General features: G+C 49.1%; 1 protein-coding gene across 1 annotated transcript in view; it reads left to right on the top strand.

Annotated features, from left to right (window-relative positions):
* The window catches only part of HNF1B (HNF1 homeobox B), a gene marked incomplete at its 5' end in the record, with an annotated part of 46,790 nt that overhangs the window by 251 nt on the left and 27,093 nt on the right, over positions 1 to 19,446 (top strand). Inside the window, 3 exons of the mRNA XM_025210926.1 lie at positions 8,577 to 8,785; positions 14,021 to 14,285; positions 15,576 to 15,814. Coding sequence (XP_025066711.1) covers positions 8,577 to 8,785; positions 14,021 to 14,285; positions 15,576 to 15,814 — 713 coding nt within the window. The remainder of the gene's footprint in view (positions 1 to 8,576; positions 8,786 to 14,020; positions 14,286 to 15,575; positions 15,815 to 19,446) is intronic.

The following is a 19,446-nucleotide window of genomic DNA, read 5'->3' as shown; positions in this document are numbered from 1 at the left end:
CCGCGCTGCCTTCGTTGCGGGCCGGCGGCTGCCCGCATCCATCGACCGCGCCGCGCGGGATGCTTGGCCCGCACCCCCGCCGGGGCCAGCACCCCGGGGTGCCCCCAGCACCACCACCACCCCGCGGCGCGGGCACCACGTGGAGCCGGGCCGAGGGGGGGGACTGTTATTAATTTATTTCTATCAATCGTCCACGGAAAGAGACGCACAGCTGAATAGCCGGGCGGGTTATTCATTGGCCGAGTTGTAAACCAGAGTGGGGTGGTGGGGGCATGCAGAGGGAAACCCTAATGGGCATCTCTCGCTTTCTCTTTTTTGGGGGCATTCTCCGAAATCAATAAACAGCCACTTGAAATGCGCCAGCTGCTCCCCTTTGGGGCTGGGACCCTTGGGATGTGGCTGTGTGGGGGGGAGAAGCATTGCTGGAGCTCGGGTAGGTGTTGGCTGGGCTCTGATGTGTGGCTGTGGGGTCAGGGGTGGCGGCAGTGCCCTCTGTTCCCTGGGCCGGGGGCTAGAGCTGCAGCGCGGGGCCGGTGTGTGATGGAAGGGACCCTGGAGGCGCCTTCGAATGCTGTGGCTCTGTGGTCGTGCCCGGCGATCCTCAGAGCCAGGCTGCTGGAGGGCAACAAAGCAGGAGCAAAACCCTCCACCCCTCCAACGCCAGCCCTCAAAGCCTGCTGCAGGTCTCTGAAGTACAGGGTCCAAGTGCCTGGAAACTCCCTCTCTCCTGCCTTGCCTTTCAGCATGGGCAGGTGACCTGGTGTGCTGTGGGCCTGATTCTCATTTGCAGAAAGGTCCCTTTACATCGTTGGTCTAGTGCCAAGGAGCTTTAAGGAGAGCCTGGCCCATGACGGTGTGTGTGTCTAAATCTAGTAGTGAGAACCAGGTCGGTCACGGATCGACCGCAGACTCCTGGAAAAACAGGGTGGAAAGGCCCTTCGGAGATCACCTGGCTGAGCCTGACTTTAAGACAGGCTCAGCCTTTGCTCCAGCTCTGGGGAATATCTGCCGGGACGTAGCGGGTGACCGTCTTATATCCTGGCAGGGGCTTTAACTACCAGCTAGCACCCTTGTGCAATCCCTCAGTGATTGCTTCTGTTGTGGTGGTTCAGAGGGGCTCTCACTGGGGATCAGGGGCGCATTGTTGCTTTAGGGTCCCTGCACCCCTATAGTTAACAGAGATCTGCACCTACAGGGAGACAATACCAGCCAGATAAAACCGATGAGGGGGGCAGGGCTGGGCAAACAGTGAAACAGTCCTGATTAGCTCAGTGCTCCCTTGCAAGTTAACTCAGCCCAGACCTGGCGGCTGGGGAAGAGGCATTGATTAGAGTGGAAAATTTCCTGGGAGTTTTCAGCCTGTTTCTCAGTTCCCCCCCCACCCAGCCTTCCTGGTCTGGCCGCCTCTGCTCCCTGTTCCCAGGTGCCTTGGTGTGTTTTCTTGCCATCTGGCCCCTGTTTCTCTCTCTGCTCCCGGTCAGGAGAACAAGGTGTGTCCCTGCCAGTCTGCGTCCCTCACCCTGCAGCTTGCTGCATTTTCTTGCATCTCCTCTCTGTGAGTAGAGGCATCCTTGGGGCTTCTTGGCGAACCCGCCAGCACCAGGGTATTTACCTGGACAGTGCTGAAAGGCAGGATCTTGCCCAAAGTCCTGCAGCTCTTCCCCAGGTGCCCTAACACCTAGTGCAACATTTGCCTTTGATGAAAAAAAGATCAGGCCATGTCCCTGGAGAGGTTTTTGCAAAGAACTGGTGTTTGCCTTAAGAGAGGCCTTTGTACTTGGAGTGGGAGCCCGGGGGTCTGAGAGTCACCCACCCTTTCTTTTGGCTACAGGCTGCCTCCGTCTCTGCTCTCACTCCCTGGACTTCAAGGGGTTGGTTTGGGTCCCAATAGCATGCAGAAATCGTGTTTTTTCCGTGGCTCAGAAAATAGCGGCTGGCCCAGTCACACACTTTGTCCTGTGCTCAGATATCCTTGTGGACTGTAGCACTTCTGCAAGGTCCTATCCCATCCCTGTGGAAGATCCACCCTGACGTTGGTTGACCTGTACTTAAATTACCTGTTGCCTTCTCCTGTGTTTGTCTCCTAGTTTGTCCTCAAACTGTGTCTGGCAACTGCTTATCCTCCAAACATGGTAGGGGATATCATCCAAAATAGCACCTGTTTTTTTTCCTTTAAAAAAAACCCTAATGAAAGGGAGACAGAGAATTTTAAAAGAGATTTAGGTTTCTCAATGGCATTGATTTCCAGAGGAGTTTTTGGTGCCATTTGGACTTTTGATTTCTGAGGAGCACTGTACAAAAATCCACCTCTCCCTTGAAGGTGAAGTGAGAAATGCCGAGCTGAATCTCTGGTGATGTCGGTGCAGAGTTCCAGCGCGCTATACAAAATGCCTGTCTGAAATAAAAGGGGGAGGATGAATGTGAACACAGCACACCTAGGAGCTTTTAATCCTTTGTGTGTGCAGAGAGATCCAGATTAGATAGATCTTCTGTGCAGAGAGCCTGTTTTCTAATCCACGGGTATAAATTCTTGGCATATTTCTCGGAGGATGTTGTTGCATTTTATTTACCTGTTTTCAAGGCTGGGGAAGAGGCTGAGAGGGCTAGGGAATCCTTGGAAAGAAACTTCTTGTGCAACCAAAGAGGCAACTTTGCTATCAACAGAGAAGTTCCACTCAGAAGAGTAGGAGGTGTGTGAGAAATGCCTCTTTTGGAGCATATATCACAGTTGTTGTTTGCCCAGTTACCTTTACCGCGGGAAAACACTTCACTGATTTCAACAGGAAGGAACACGGGATCAGGTCCACAATCGGCTTTTATAATACTATGGAAAGGTCCTTTTTTCTCTCTTTCACCCAGTCTCCCTCCCATCAGCACATGTACTCACATGAATACTGACGGTCCAGATTAGACTTGGACAAATATTGCATTTTTCTGGTCCAAAAAATTTTGGGGGAAAAAAAGACAATCATTTCCAGGTAGAAACAGAGCAGAATTTTTTTTAGGCTATTTAGGTGAAACAAAAACTATGAACAATTTCATTTTGTGTCCAGCCAGAACGCTTCAGTTAACCTGAAAAAAAACACTTGTTTTGTTTTTGGATTCAAGTACCCAAGCTCTTGGTTTAGTACCTTTTTTTTCCCCCCTTGAAAGTCATTTTGTTCAATGGGAATTGCCATTTCCTAAGGAAATGGTGAACCATATTCAATTTAAAAGTGTTGACAGTGCTTCCAAGATGAAGCATTTTGTTATGAAAATGTCCAAAATGAAAGCTGGTGACCTCTTAACATTTCCTCTATTTGGAATTGTAAATATTTGCCAAATTTGACCTGAATTTGCAAACTGTTTTTATTCCCCCTCTTGAATTTCTTCTTCTTTTTTTTGGTTTTGTGTTGAATTTACCATTCTTTGGAAATATTTTGCCCAGTTTCTCAGCTGCAGATTTAACCCTGACGCTCTCTATCCTGTCTCTAGTTAACCCCTTTCTAATAGCAAACTCCATTAAGGAAATAAGGACACCAAGGACTGTGTTTTTAGAGCACTGGCCTGTCACACTGGAGATCTCATCTCTATTCCCAGTTCTGCCATTGCTCTTCTGCACGGTAATTCCCAGTCCCTCTGTTTCCTGTGTATAAAATGGGGATATTAATGCCTATTGCCTTATCTGAGATCTCCAGGTGGAAAATTGAGGTGGTGTTGTGAGCAGTTTTTGCCTTTTTCATCCCCATCCCTAAGTCATGAAAGCCATGAAACTTCAGAGCTGGTCCTGCCTTTTACAGTAGATAATGAATGCTCTCTGTGTTTTTGCCCAGACAGCCCTCGTCTTAAGGTGATGAGCTCTTTCATATTGAAAGCATTTGCCCGTATGTGGGGTGAAATGACTGATTTTGCCGGAGGAAGGCAAAAGGCAAGTCTTGTGAGACAGGCTCTCAGTTTCCAGCCACAACCGGGCAGCTCAAGAATAAGGGCTGTAACTACAGCCATTCACAGCATTTCTGGATCTCAGTGTACCAGCAGGCCCCTTGAAGAATGGGAATAATTGGTTTTATTATTCTGGCCTTGCAGCCGGCACGGACTGTTGTTAGCTCACCTTGGTCGGGGGGTGAGAGGCCTGGCTCTCTCCTCCATTTCAAAGGGACCCAGAACCAAGAATAATCCGGGGATCACGAGTGCGGACAGATTTTGGCTTCGAGGAACCTCTTGGGGTTCAGCTTCCCCACGGCTGGGAGTTGTAGCCCTAGCACAGGGACCAGGGGGAACTGTGCTGATAATTGGTGGGGTAAAATGGATTAGATGAGTTTTGTTCTGTGAACGAGTGCTTTTTTCTCGGCTCTGCTTTATTCAAACTGGGCTATCTTAACTTCGTACCAAGGAGCTTTGCTCTGTAGATCATTCCCCCCGCACCGAACATTACAAAGAGGGTGTCCAAAATTTGTGATCTGGTTGTGGTTAGTACGGACTGCAGGCAAGTCATGTGGCATTGTTTGTCTTCACTGATTGGACGAGCACTAACGTTGGACTCGGGACCCGGCAGTGTTTGTGTTCAAAACTTCGAACAGGCTCTAATATTCGCATAGGTCCATAAATACGCTGGGAAGCTCATTTGCTAGGGTGTAAAAGGGAAGCATTGTGGACATAGTAGGAGCCAGTTAATGATCTTCATTCAAGCAGCTATTCCTGTGAAATAGGATTTCACTTGAGATGCAAAGGTGATAAGAACAGTAGAAAGGCCCAGGCAGGGGAAGGAGAGGAGGCTGGATAAAGAATAGCTGTTGCTCAAGAACGGCCTCCGTTACTCACATGAGTAGTCCCACTGATCTCATTGGCTCCCCCTGCAAATAAGACGCCTCTAAAATGATTTGTGTTTGGAACAGGGCAGCTCTGTTTGCTGTAAAATGAATGCAAGGCTCCCCAGACCGTCTGTCTGGTTGGGGAACTCTGCATAACCCCTGATCCAGCGCTGTTCGCTACGATTAAGGGGCCGATTCTGCAGCATGCAAGGAACGATTCACATGTGCGCTCCCTTTGAAGTCCGAGTTACTCGGACGCTTACGTCTTTGCAGGGTTGAGGACGTGGCATGAAACGGTACAAGCAGCGTGATCTGAAAAATCCATTGAGCCGCGGTGATCGTTAGCATTCAGCGCGGTGACAAATGACCAGGGTGCCATGTTCGTGCCACTTCTTATGACTGCTTTTCTGCGGTCGCTCTCACCTCTTCTGCATTTCAGGATCTTCCCTTCTCCGCTTTGTTGAAATAGACTTGGACCGTCACTTTGAAATGACTTTCATTTGACGCGGTTTATAACCCCCTCGTAGAATTGGCTGTACTAAACCCATTATCCCAGGTCGTCGTATGTGGACACAGAAGCTTGGTCAGGAGCGCTCGGCCAAAGGGGCATGACACGTCCCAGAGACAGAGGATGCCTTTTTGTTGTTGTCTGTATAGTGCAATTGGATCTTGAGCTGTGACCAGTCGGACTTCTGCATCAAACTGAAATAATCTATGTTCTGTGTACAAACACAGGCACGTGTAACACACAATACAAGGAGAGGTGCCCTAGAAGGGAGTCAGTGTGGAGGAGAGGGCTTCTTTAAAGTGCTCACGTTGAAAAAGTCACCAATATAATTAGGCAGCATTTATTAAAGGCTCTGAAATTCAGGGAGGTGTCCAGTTTGGAATCTGCTGGATCTAATGGGGTCATCATTCCAGGCACTGTGTACCCCAAAGCTGATTAAACCTGGAAGAAATCTTCAGTGCTCTGAGAACCCAGGATAGGGGACAGCGGTGTTTTTGGTATAACCACATGACTGTCATTGTTTTTTCTCCTTTTGCTGCATTACTTTCACTTTAATTCTGAGCAGTTTTGCTTTTCAAACTGCATTCAAGACAGAAAGTAAGAAATCAATGTTTTGTTTTGTTTTGTTTTTCATCTGACAAGTGGAAGGATTCAGAATAACGAATGAATCGAAGAAGTCATTGGATGGTTATTCCAAATACGGCATTAGAATATCTCATTATTTTTGAGCAGCGCTGTGACCAAGCTTGTGCTCCAAGTGGATTTTTCAGTGTACAAGCGTTTTCTGTAGATTCGGGGTCCTTGCCTGTGCAAAAAAAAAAAAAAAAAAAAAAAGCAGAGAAATCCAGGTCATTTAACTAAATTTCATAATAACTAGCCTCTGCATATCTGTGCGCAGTAGATTTAAAAGTTTTTACCCTGTATTTAATTTGTTATTTAGAATGAGATGAGTCCCCCGGAGGGTTGGGGGTGTTAACATAGTGTATGTATCCTAGTTGTGGTCCAAAAATGCAATGCAGTTAGGTCCTGATTTTGCAAATATTCATATCTGTGTGAACCCAAGCCTTAAAATATTGCAAGATTCAAAATAAAAAATAAAATGTGCATTTCTTTCTCCTCCCTCCACCCCACTTTCTCCTGGTTTCTTAGCCATTAGAGTGCACTCATTTTGTGTTTTGCAGCTTTTCTCTGCTATCCTGTGGGTTAGAAATATAGTTTGGGGTTTGTTGGTGCTTAGATGAAAGCTGAGATCCTCATCTCATTGAGAAGAGGTGAGAATTTTGAAGAGAAAATCCAGCAACTATGGTTGGTAGAATCGTGACAGGTGACTGCACTGCCTTTTCCATTGGGATTAGTCCTATTGATCCACAGTCAAACTACTGAGAACAGGTCAGGTTTAAATCTTTCCAGGATCCAGGGATCCACTGCTAACTACAACACAGCACTACCAGCAAACTCCAAGCTCCGATCACCTTCATAATTTCTTTCCCTCCGGATTGCCCCCATTCTGTTTTTAAATGCCTGGGAGAAAAAGATGAGCGTTGCGGCGTGCTCTGAAGGTCACCTGGGGCTGGGCATTTTCGGACCAAAGTCCCAATGCCCACCCTGACTCAGAGCAAACTTTCACCAGCTTTCTCCTCTTGGTTTGCCACAGCTCAGGTTTATTAACCCTTTGGGCTGTCTTCAGAAGGAAGCAGGTCTGGAGGAGAGAGGTGTCATTAAGGGGAGTTGGAGGGTTTCTGATTCAGTGGGTGAGTTTCACGATTAACGAGCAGGCAGTTCTGTTCATGGACGTACAGCCATGAGCACCACAGGGCTATTGCTGGATTTAATTTGTCAGGCACGGCTGGTGCTTGATAGGTGCTGAACAGATCTCGGTAGAGATCAAGCCGATAAGTTCTGGGTCTCGGCAGTAGTGGTCGGGTCAAAGTTCTTTGCTTTACACTTCAGAGGATCCGGGGTTATTTTTGGATGTAACTCAGTAGTAACATGACAAAACACAGGCTGGGTAAAATGAAACGTGTCTGACCGAGAGGTTTTTATTCCCGTTGCCCTTACCGCTATAACACCTGTATTGGAATTCCTCATGCATACAAGACCTCAAAGGGAGAAATTAGCATGAGCTGGAGCAGTAATGATAATTACCATATCTGTTTAGCCTTTCATCCGGGGGTGCAACTCTACAGATAGTAAGCCTCACAGTAGATTGGTGAGGCCGGTAAGTTTATTGTTCCTACTTTACAGATGAGTCAACTGAGGTATAGAGGGAGGTCAAGCGAGCTGTCTCCAGATTATACAATGGGGTCCAGAGCTCCTGTCTGCCCGTTCTCTGCTTTCACCACTGGGCAGCCTTCCCAAATTCACTTTGCAACCAGCAGCGGTTAACTCCCACTGGAAGTCAAGTGTGACAGGAAGGCTCAAGTTTATGGATCAGACACCAGTGGGTCCGAGTCAGTTCACTTGGGAACTTTGGCTTTGAAAGATTTAAACCTGACCTGCTCTCAGTAGTTTGACTGCGGATCAATAGGACTAGTCCCAATGGAAAAGGCGGTGCAGTCACCTGTCACGATTCTACCAACCATATTTGCTGGATTTTCTCTTCAAAAGCTGCTTGGGAACTTTGGCTTTGCTTTCAAAAAGAGCAGGATGGGACCCCAAACTGCTCCTTCCAGCGTGTCTATCTCCATGCTAGTTTCGTGCAGCTTCTTTAAGGAAGCTTGCCTGTAGCCCATAAGGCTGCAAACAGATGTCACGTTTATCCCAGGATAAACCATTTTACCCCAGGATAAAGTGCAGCCTTACAGGCATCCGTTTCTGGTGTTCTGGGATAAATCCTAAAAAAAAAGTTTCCCCAATAAGAAATAGTAAAAGTTTATCCCAGGATGTTGCAAAGTGTGTCTGTAGAGTTACCACGGGATTGTGTCACTGAGTCAATGGCAAAAAAGTAGCAATGCATTCAGCCACTCACTAAACCATGATTAGAAGGGCAATGTGCCTACGTACCCAGCCCGGGATATTTTTGTTTTGGGACAAATACTGGCACAATTTATCCGGGGGCAAATGCAATGTCTGTTCCTAGGCTAAGACTGCTCTCCTTGGTGCCTGCTAGGAAGTCCTCTTGTGGGGTTTTGTGCCCATCAGTAGTGAATGCTGGGTTCACCTGAGGTCAAAAATCACAGTGGTACCATTGCATTAGGAATAGTTCCTCAGCCTGAGGCTCTACCTCTAGAATGGCTGATCCTGAGCCCTTTCCACAGGTGACATTAACCCTTTTCTCTCCTATTTAGCGAAGACCCCTGGCGGGCTGCAAAAATGATCAAGGGTTACATGCAGCAGCACAACATCCCCCAGAGGGAGGTGGTGGATGTCACCGGCTTGAACCAGTCTCACCTCTCCCAGCACCTCAACAAGGGCACCCCCATGAAAACGCAAAAGCGGGCAGCGCTCTACACGTGGTACGTCCGCAAGCAGAGAGAGATCCTCAGACGTAAGTACCCTGTTTTAGCTGCTCTGACTTTTCCAGGCTTTGTTGCAAGGCAGAGGGGCCTCTTAAGGTGCAGATCTGCTCATCAAAGTGACTGCACCGGCTAGCTTGGTGTATTTATCAAGGCCTCCATTCACTAAAGCAAGCGTTTGGCTTTAAGCACATCAGACCTTGTGCATGGGTAAGGGTAAGCACATGCTTTGTGGAGTAGGACTGGACTCCGGCACTTACTGCTACCACTGTGCCTCCATGCGAAAGTATTTTGCAAATCATTCTTGGTTTGTAGCTTCTCCCTAAGCCATTGAAATATTTTGCAAATCATTCTTGATTTGTAGCTTCTCCCTGAGCCATTGGTTGGGAGCATTTGAAATCCCGGCTGTTTGAACTGGACACGTTAATCCCATCCCCTGATCGTGGATGGGTTGGGTATAGCTCTTGCATTCAGGTTTCAGGAGGCAAATATTCATGCCCTGTGCCCCTGTTTTTAAAGGGTGCATAACAAGGTGCCTGTCTAGAACCATATGAGTAGTCAGATCTCCTCTGCAAAGTGAGGCATGTGCTTATTTATTTTTTGCTGGATTTGAGCCTCTGGATAATTTTGTTTAATACTTGAAAACTGCTGAGTTTCTGGCTGTCCCCATCAATGGCTTTATTAGCAGTGGTGCAGAGTTGTGTGAAATGGTCTCTAAAACTGGGAAGTGAACAAAATTGAGGGAGTCCAATCTGTTTTTCATGTGAATATTTGAGGGGGAAAATATTTTGTGCAGTATTTTCACTAGCGTCCTTAAAATGCTTGCTGTCCTGGTTGGAATAAAGAAGCAATATTTTAGGGGTAAATCCTAGTTTTAATAGGAATATAGTTATGAATTAAAGAAAAAAGTGTTCAAACTCCCGTTTTAAAATTAGCTTGCAGCCTCTGCTAGTGGATGAGAATCAGAAAGGTTCATAGCTACAGGACAGAGAAACAGATCACAAATTAGTGACGATTTTTAGGATGAGACTTGCATTATATGGGTAGGTTATGCCCTTTGAACATATCTTCTGCCTATTTAAGTGAGACCCGAGTGATGAAGAGATCAATATATTCCACCTGTAGAAAATAATATAATAAAAAAATCCCCGTCAAAGAAAAACAAAAACAGCTCCCCCACCAAAAAAATTGCAAGAGAACTTGGCTTCTTGGGGTAGAATTACATGTAGCAGAAAAAGGAATCTACCATAGCGTATGCTGATTTTAGCAACACTTGTGAGCCAGTTTCTGACTCAGGCCAGCAATAATATACATACAGCCAAGGGGTTGACTAGTGAGAATAAGATCTTGAGAATGTGATCTTGCTCCTACTGAAATCACTGGGGAGGGCAGGGGGGTTTATTGGGATCAGCCCTAAAAAGGAAAGGTGCACTACTTGATTAAGTAAGTGCTCAGTAAGCTGAGGCACATGAATTAGCCCATATTTGACCAAAGGAGATGGATTGGTGATGAGCTGAAATTCAGAAAGGAAATGATTCCTGTGTGAGAAGCTTCCTAACAGCAAGTTCTGTGACATTAGCCTGTCAAACAGTCTCCAAGGGACCCTTTCCTTGGGACAGCAGACTGTCCTCCCCCCCAGGACGGGACAATGGACTGCCTGACCTAGTCTTTGACTCTTCCAGTTTCGCTGTCCAAACAAATTGCACAAGTGGTGGACAGTTAATTAGAACCGTCACATTCTTGCTTGAATGATCTAAGTTAATAACAGTAGAAGTAGGGACTCTGATGCCTGCTCCGGGACCCTTTCTATTAATTTTTTTAATTGGATTTTTAACCTGGCAGTGTCCTTTTAAAAAAAACAACCATGAAATCCCTAGGTCCCACTTTAGGTAATGAAAAACGCAGACCAGTTTTGGAGTCTTCATAGTTCCTTTTTCACCCACTTGGATCTCAGTGAGATCAACCTGAGTCGTTGAGCCGGGTGATACGGAAGGAGGCCGTATAGGAAGCTTCTCATGAAATAACTCTTATTACTACCAGGAATCCCACTGACTTCAGTAGGGCTGTTTATGTGCAGGGAGATGGGCAGGACTAGACTTTAATGAGTGTCTGAGAAAAATTGTTCCAACCTTGGCCTGCAGAAAGATGCAGCCTCCCGCTTGCTCAGGAAAGACGGGAAGCTCAGAAAGTTTTTAGAATGCAATGTCAGTGCTTTGGAAATACACCTGGAGACTTTAGAAAGAAAAAAATCCCATGTCTGCTCCAACTTTGCCCTGCACTTTTTGCTTCCCTTGTTGTCACAAGGGAAAAAGCCATTATAGAAAGAGGGAGAATTTCCCAGCAAAACTGAGAATAATAAAACCTGCCATCAATCTCCCTTTACGACTTTGCTGACATGTCTCAGCTCTGCAGCGGGCAGGCGAGGAAGGTCACCCCTTCTCTGGGTGTGCATACTGCGCTGCCGTGGCTCAGGGTGTGAGGTTTGGAAGCCGAAATCCTGCTGCATACATGAGTTGCTTTCGGCCCCATTATTTCTGTAGGAGTGTGTTTGTTTCCAATTAATTTGAAATGGAGCTGGAGCGAAGGAGGGCCCTTCTAGAGGAACAAAGAGAGGCAGGATTCAGGGGATTGTTTGAAGTTTGACTGCCTGACTCTTAATGCATTATTCTAAGTTCACCAAATCCTCCCTGAACAAGTACATGCAGGCACAGGAACCCAGGCCATGAATATGTATGCCCTATATAGGCCTTCCCATGAAAGGAGCTGCTGCACAGCTCAGTGAGCCCTGTACACATCAATAACAACTTGAGAACATGCATCTGTGGCTGTATCTTCCAGAAGGCTGGCAGCAGTCGCCCGAAGGGGAGGGGAAGCTGCTATGTTGGGGACAGCTCAACCCATGTCCCAGTAGGGTGCCAACTTTGACTGAAGCTATTCTGGGAGATCTTTTTTTCTAACATATATTAGTTTATTTTCTTAAAATATCCTATTAAAATCTCCCAGATCGCTTTCAATAGTCACCGGGAAATCAATGTCGATTCCAATAGACTCCTGGCCAATCTGGGAGGGTTGGTAACCCTATGTCCCGAGCAGACCAAAACCTTATCTGAGCCACCAGAACTCCCCACCCCTCTTGGTCCTCAGGGCTGTGCTCCCAAGGTCCTGCCTGGAGCAGACTGAGCGCGAACCTGGGTCCATTAAAATATGTTTTGCAAATATAAAAGATCTGGATGAAAAATCATCCCACTGCCACTGAGTGGCAGGGCAGACTGCCTCAGACTCAGCCACTGCCAGTGTATTTTTACTCTATAGTGGTATTCACGGGCAGATCTAGAATTTTGAAAAGCGGGGTGCAGATGATGAGGGGTGTCATCCCATATAACACGACGCACGTTTTTCTCCAGTTAAAAATAAATTAGAAACTTTGCTAAAACACTGGAGACCTAGGGCTGCCTTGTTCCGTTTAAGATGCAAGCAAAAACAAATATAACTTCATAGGAAGGAGCTAAAAACAACCTGGAGGGCTGCAAAAGATGAGCTTCATGACCAGGAGCAGCTAGCAGACAGCAGAATTGCAGAAGAAAGGCTAGCCTGATTGGTGGAACATCAAGACCCATGAAAAAGGAGGGAGGGTCATTAACGTTTGTGAAGAATTTAGAAGGGATCAGGTAGATGACAGTGAGCCATGAAGTCACACTGCCTGACTAGAAATGCTGCTGCCCCTGCCAAGCAGTTGGTTTTAAACTTTGGGTGGAGCAGGAACCTGGATGCATCCCAGGTGGCTTTTGTGCAGAGCCCAGCTCGGATCAGGGCCTGGTTCTGCTGGGCACCGTGGGTATGACTGCATTGCTCCAGCACAGTGCCTGCTGCACACGCGCTGCCTGCCAAGTCGGGTATCTGCCTGCCTGCGGCTCCTCCCACGAGCTCGCACGTGGTGCTGCACTAACAGCTCCACTCCTTGTGGTTTGGAAGTGTGTCACGTCTCAGGAGGACACCCCTCGGCTTCCCGTTGAGGCCATGTGGATATTCCCCTAGCAAGGGATGCCTCCTGCCCCCTGGCATCACTGTCTGGAGATCAGGAAGAGGCAGGGTAGAGCTGCAGTGCAGCTGAGGGACCTGAGGCACAGGGAGAGGAAGGAGGACACCCACAGGGTCCCCTTCTCAAGTGGCAGTCTGCTCATCTGGGGATGGCCCATTGCCGGTCATTTATTCATGCTCATGCTTTGGGCAGAAACAGGGGCTTCTGAAATATTACCACTCTCATGAGGGAGAAGAGCCTCAGATGAGGAAGCAGGGGCACAAGTAGGAGAGAAGACCCGTGCCTCTCAGGAACATGTCTCACCATGCATGCCCCTCACCTTCCCTGCACAAAGGGGCCTGCAAAGTGCACTGGCAGCTCTTGACAAATAGCTGAGGGCACGTCCTGGGCTGGGTTATGTCCATGTCAGGCTGCCAGCTCGGCTTGGCATGGATGCTGCTGAGAGCTGGGTGGGATCGATCCAGAGAGCAAAGGGCCACTTCAGCTGGTTTGCAAAAGCATTAACGTGCCAACAGCCAGGCGCTTTTCCCATGGGAGAAGCGATGTGAAAAAGTCTTAGGAGCTGCATGGAGCTAAGCCCCAGAGCTGGTGGTGTGCTCATTCTTCATGATTTTCACTGCTAGGAAGTGGACAGGTTTGGGAAGAGCTGGAGGAAAGGGCTCCCCACTCTCAGCCGGCCAGGATCCAGGCTGCATTTGAAACAATAGCCTTTTTTTTTTCTCCCCTGGCAGCAATCACGCCGAGGCTCTATAGCAGAGGAGATCAGAGGCCTGGACTGATGTGATTACCCAGCCCCAGTCTCCCATATCTGAGGATAATGCTATTGACCTTGTCCCTGATGGCAGCGGGGCTTGGGTGGGGTCGGTGTGGCTGATACGTCCTGTACTTGGTCTGTCACCACTGTGCACGTCTGTCCTAGCAGACACAGCAGGGCTAGGAGCAGGAGTCACTGGGTTGATATTCAAGGGTCAGAGTTTAAAAGCCATGCTGGCTTGTTTTTGCAAAGCAGCTGGGAGCCCCGGCCCTGCAGCAGAACCCCATGGTGGGTCTTGCAAAATGGTGCCAGCCCCAGAGAGCTGGCAGTTGGGGAAAGACAAGGCAGCAGGCGGGCGCAGAGACAGACAGACAAGCATGAGGAAGCAATGTGACAATATGCATGTGATTGAAGGTTCCTTTCTGAGTGGCAATGGCTATAGGCCCGATCAAATCTTGCTCCTTTCTCTTTCAGAGTTCAACCAGACAGTCCAGGGTTCTGGAAATATGACAGACAAAAGCAGTCAGGATCAGCTGCTGTTTCTCTTTCCAGAGTTCAATCAGCAGAGCCAGGGCGTGGGGCAGCTTGACGACGCCTGCTCTGAAACCCCCAGCAAGAAGATGCGGCGGAATCGCTTCAAATGGGGGCCTGCCTCGCAACAAATCTTGTACCAGGCCTACGACCGCCAAAAGAACCCGAGCAAGGAAGAAAGGGAGGCGCTGGTGGAGGAATGCAATAGGTAAACCGGGCGCTGGCTTGGCTCCGGGCTGCATCCCCCACCCATTGTCTCCCGATAGAGTCGAAAGCCTTTGTTTAAAACAAACAAATGAGCCAACTGAGCCGCGGCTCTATTGTCCTAGGCTGTAGGAGAGGGAGCTTGCCAGGACCTGCTGATAAATGGTGGTGATCCTGGAGATGCTGTTCCATCCCTTCCCTTCCTCACCGTCCTGCTGCTTCTGCATTCTTGGCTTCCACCGTGGAGGAGGAAATGAGTTGCAAAGCTTGCAGGGTTTGGTTTCCCTAGAGTTTCAGAGAGGTGGTTCTGAAATCAGGCAGAAGGTGGCACCATGTAGACTAGCCTTCTGCCTAGTGTTTCGTTGTCGGAGTGGATGAGTGGGTTCTGCTGATCGAAGCTCTGATCTGGAAGATGGTCCCGGCATGTGCATCTCTGACCCTGACTCTGCTGAAGTCGCTGTGTGTCCTCACGTGTTAGGAGTTGAGCGTGTACTCGCAGGTCCCATCCGGCAAAGCCTGTAATGGCTGCAGAGTCGGGATCTACATCCCAGCTTGTCCAGAGGCCAGCAGCACCTCTGTGCACAGCTGGACTTGGTGCCTCTCTCTCACTCTTGATTAGTGAGGAGTTGGCTAGGTTTGGGCAGCACCCCCATCCTAGATGTCAGCTCAGGTCTACCCCCAAAGCCACACCAAGCCCCTCTTGGGGTTCTTGAATGCATTTGAATGCATAATTTTATATGCATCCTTGGACTGGAACCGCAACTACAAGGCACAGGTTGAGGAAGCCCGGATCAATGGTTATAGCATTAGTTTGGGACTTGGATTCTGGTCCCTGGTCTGCTACAAACTTCCCTTATGACCTCTGGCAAGTTGCTTGCCCACTTTGTGCCTCAGGTCTCCATCTATTAGATGACAGAATAGTGCTTCCCCCTCCAGGAGCAGGGCTTGTGAGGATAAATACATTGAGGCCTGTGAAGTGTTCAGAAACTGCCGTGCTGGGCAGGCCATTTCCATATCTGTGTTAGATGAGGTGTGTAGGTCACCTCCACGGAAGAGAGGTTGAGCTGGCTGCTCTGCCACCAATGCTTTGTGGGGCCATAACCATGTTACCTTTTCCTTTCTGCCTCAGTTTCCCCTTGGGTAAAACGGGGCTGTTCCAATCTTACTTCACTCATGGGGTGGCATGGAGCCAGAGTGACTGGCACCTAGACATGTGCTCTGGCGGTGCTGGGCTGTGTGGTGACGGTGTTTGGGCATAGCACCCTGTTCCAAAGTGTCGTCCTCTTCCCCGCAGGGCAGAGTGCCTCCAGCGTGGGGTGTCCCCTTCCAAAGCGCACGGGCTGGGTTCCAACCTGGTGACCGAGGTTCGCGTCTACAACTGGTTTGCAAACCGGCGGAAAGAGGAGGCCTTTCGTCAGAAGCTGGCCATGGACGCCTACAGCACGGGCCAGCCGCACAGTATGAACCTCCTGCTCTCCCACAGCTCGCCCCACCACACCCAGCCCAGCTCCTCGCCGCCCAGCAAAATGTCAGGTAAGCCGGCCCCTTTCCAACCCAGCCCAAAGAGACTGTGGGCATAAAGCAGCTCTGCCGTAGGCAGCTTGTCCCTTCTCCCCGGTGCTTGGGTTTTCCCTTAGATTTAATCTAGATGACCACAGGCTGTAGTTTAGACCCGCAGCCTCCTGTCCTGTCCTCTGTGGTACAAGAGAACAATGTTTCTTCATCTTCATTATTGCAGTCTTTGAGATATTTGAAAACGGTTGTCTTGTGTGTGCATGTGTGTCCATAATCTCCTTGTCTCCAGACTCTCAGCCTCGTGGTTAAGGTAGTGGGATAGTTCTGGAGTGGCTTAGTGCCACCAACTGCTTGGTGTCTCAGGCTGGCCACTGAATCTTTCTGGGCTTCAGTTCTCCGTCTGTAACATGGGGAACAACTGGACTTCCTTATTCTCAGTCTGGACTTCTGCTACTCTCATCCCTTTAGCTTGTCAGCTCTATGGAGCAGGCTCTGCCCCTCTTACAATGTGTGGGAATCTCCCCGATCGTATGTGCAACTTGTGGGTGCTGTTGTAATGCAAACATGAAGGTGGCAGATAAGAGCAAGGTCTGACTCTTGTGTATTGATTTATCCGATAATGCAGGTTGGATTTCAACAGGGGCAGGGCTTCCCTTTGCTTCTGACCAGTTTAATTAAGCAGATCCCACGCAGCGGCTGCAGTAGAAAGAGAAATGGGCAGGGCAGAGACCTTTTATCGTGTGGAGCTGCCAGGGGCTCTTCTGTGGAATCAGGAAAAACCCAGGAAAATCAATGGACTGATAGTGGTAGGAGTGGGGAATTTAATCCGTTGTGTTACCTTGAAACATAGCTCCTGAGGCTGTGGGCCTGGGATGAGCAATCTGCAGGCCAAGCCCCATGCCTGGATAGGATAGAGGCTCTAGGCTTTGCTGCATGGGCACTGGTTTGTGAAGTCTGTGTCATGGCAAGAGGACGGAGAGTGAAGTTGGGGTGAGGGTGTCCTGTGAGCAGGTTTTGACCCCCAGCCCACGCAGCAGCAATGTCCGTGGAGCGTTCCTGGCAGTGACCCAGGCTGCCATGTGTGTGAGAGCAAGTGCAGCTTGCACGCTGATGGAGGGGAAAAGCCATGGAGGAGGATGGTGGATATAGCAGTGGGCATGGCTGTGTGCTAGGCAGAAAGGAGAGCATTTGAGCCCGACTCTGCCCTGTTGGCCAGGCTGCCATTGCTAGAACACCTTGGCCTTTCAGGACTGAGCTGGGTGTGCACTGGAAACCAGGGACACGTGGGGTTAACCCCCGAGGTGCTTTTTTCACCTGAGGAGGGCAAAGCATTGCCAGATGCATAGCTCTGTCCTTAAAGGACAGTGCAAGCGACAGTCTGGGGTGAGTTCGTACCACCCCCTGCCACGGTGGCATTTCTGCAGGCCGAGAACAGGAGATGTGGAAGGAAGGGGCGCATGGACTCCTACTCTGGGTCCCAGCAGAAAACAGAACTGTGCATCTCTACCCCCAGCCCAGAAAGAGAGAGGGTGTCTAGGGTGCTTTGCTCTGAGCTGACTGGTCTAGGGGACTGGTTGGTTGGTTGGTTGTTGTCACTCATGGGCCCATTCCACCATTAAAGACAGGAGTCAGTGCCCACTTACCCCTCCTTCCTATAAGCCAGGGGAACATTATTCAGGAAACAGAGCTCCTCTCTCCAAGGGATGCTCTGGACTGGAGGAGGAAGGCACTGGGACAGCGATCTCTCAGCTCTTTCCCCTTTAGGAATTGCATGCGTTCCTGGGCCTGCGTTCCATATTAACGAGAGACTGGCAGAGAAAGGGAAGGACCCACATTGCCTAAGCCAAATGAGCAAATCCCAACTGCAGTTCTGGGCAGTGGAGGGGAGGGAGAGAGGGCTGGAAAAGACCCAGCTCCTAAGAGAGTGGAAGCTAATCAGAGAGGGCCTGGGCTTGAGCAGTGGTGTGGGGCATTGTCGGGAAAACAATCCCCATTGTCATTGTACCTGTAATCTGCACACCAAAGTCAGCAAGCTCCAGCGGCACACAAAAGAGGGCCGCTTTCTGACAAGCCCCAGGGTCGCAGGAGGGTCACTGTGGGGTCACCAGCTCTCATGGATGGCCTGGCTTGATGGGTCACAGAGCAATGCAGTGGCCTCTTCTCTTTTCCTTTTTTTTTATTTATGGAAGGGAGACAATCAGATCAGAGCCATCCCAAATCCATCTGGAATGGAGTGGGGAGGGGGATGAAGCCAACCTGTGTCTTGGAAAGCCCTCTCTGTATAGAGCCACCAGAGTGGCGGTTTCTCGTTGACATGCACATCCTGGCCTCGGAGAGTTTCTAGTCTGAGGTTCGGATGAAGGGGGCAGCTGATGGGGGCAAAGATCAAAGGATGGGGCTGCTTGTCCGAGTTCTCATGCTGCTGGTAGTAAAATTGGTCCCTGGCCTCCAGGCACTTATAGACCGCTTCAGCTGGATGAAGAACTGTCTCTGTAGCTGGGGAATGAGCTAAGGGGCCATATATACCCCAAGACACTACTCTAGCTCCATCATTGAAATTCCAGCTGTGGCTAGTGAAAGAATGAAGACCAGAGGTGGCACTGGGCATGAGCTTGCACTGAAAGTCCTTCTCTCCCCATAGCTGAGAGGCTGCAGACCATAACTTGATGCTGCTCCATGCCAGCCTCCCGTGGCTTTTCCATCCATCCCTGCTGCAAAGCCTCCAGCTGACTGGGAGCTGCTGGTACATTCAAAACTGTGGATGCTGCAGCTATCCATCAAGTGTGAAGCCCTGCTACATTATGGCTCATAGCTGCCAAGACTAGTAGCTCTCGTCATGGCTCTGGGTGTTGGTATTAGCAGAGGGAAAGGAATCCTTTAGTGCCAGACTTGTATGCCTCTGTGAGGATACTGTAGCTGAGCAGCTGGATTTTAGACAAAGGCCTCACAGAATGAACAAGGGGACTAGAGTTGGAGAGAGGTGGAAAGGGAAGTATCAGAGAAGGGAAGTTTGAAGCTGCTGTATCCAGCCCACTCCTGAGAGGCTTAAACCCACACAGTTCCTGTTTGCATCTCTCCCTATTCAGCGCTGAATCAACTGAAGTAGCGTTTTGATAGATATTATTTGCTGAGCTGGACTCATTCAGCCAGGTCACTTTATCACCTGTCCTAACAAATGGGACAGATGCTTGTGAGTGCTTCCCATCCAAGGATCTTGGTGTGCTTTTCAGATAGGAATGAATTTGATTCCTCTCTGAAACAGGCCTCCAGCATTTGTGGCCAGAGCTAAATGTTTAATTTGATGCATGATGTATCTTCCCCTGCAAGCCCAGCTGGAGCTCTAGGTGCAGATAGGTGTCTCAGAGTGGGTGACGCGTACAAATGATCTGCCTCTTCTAAAATCAGACCCTTCTTAAGGAGGGCTCTACAACCATGCAAGATGGCATGCAACCAAACTGTGCCCTGGGGTAAATCCACCAAAGCAAAAAGAGTCGGTTTGGATTTGCATCCGTGCAATGAGAGAAGAGTTTGGGCTGTGCACTTTAGAACATAAGTGTAGTTGGGGTCTAGGCAGTATAAAAGCTACGTGGGTCCTGGAAGTATGGCAGGGATGTGCTTGTGAAAGCAGGCTTGCTGGGGACGAGGACTAT

The sequence above is a fragment of the Alligator sinensis genome, unplaced genomic scaffold (genome assembly GCF_000455745.1).
Source record: "Alligator sinensis unplaced genomic scaffold, ASM45574v1 scaffold118_1, whole genome shotgun sequence".
In the NCBI taxonomy this organism is placed as follows: domain Eukaryota; kingdom Metazoa; phylum Chordata; order Crocodylia; family Alligatoridae; genus Alligator; species Alligator sinensis.
Note: the sequence above shows the minus strand (reverse complement) of the source record. Positions and strands in the feature narration are given on the sequence as shown.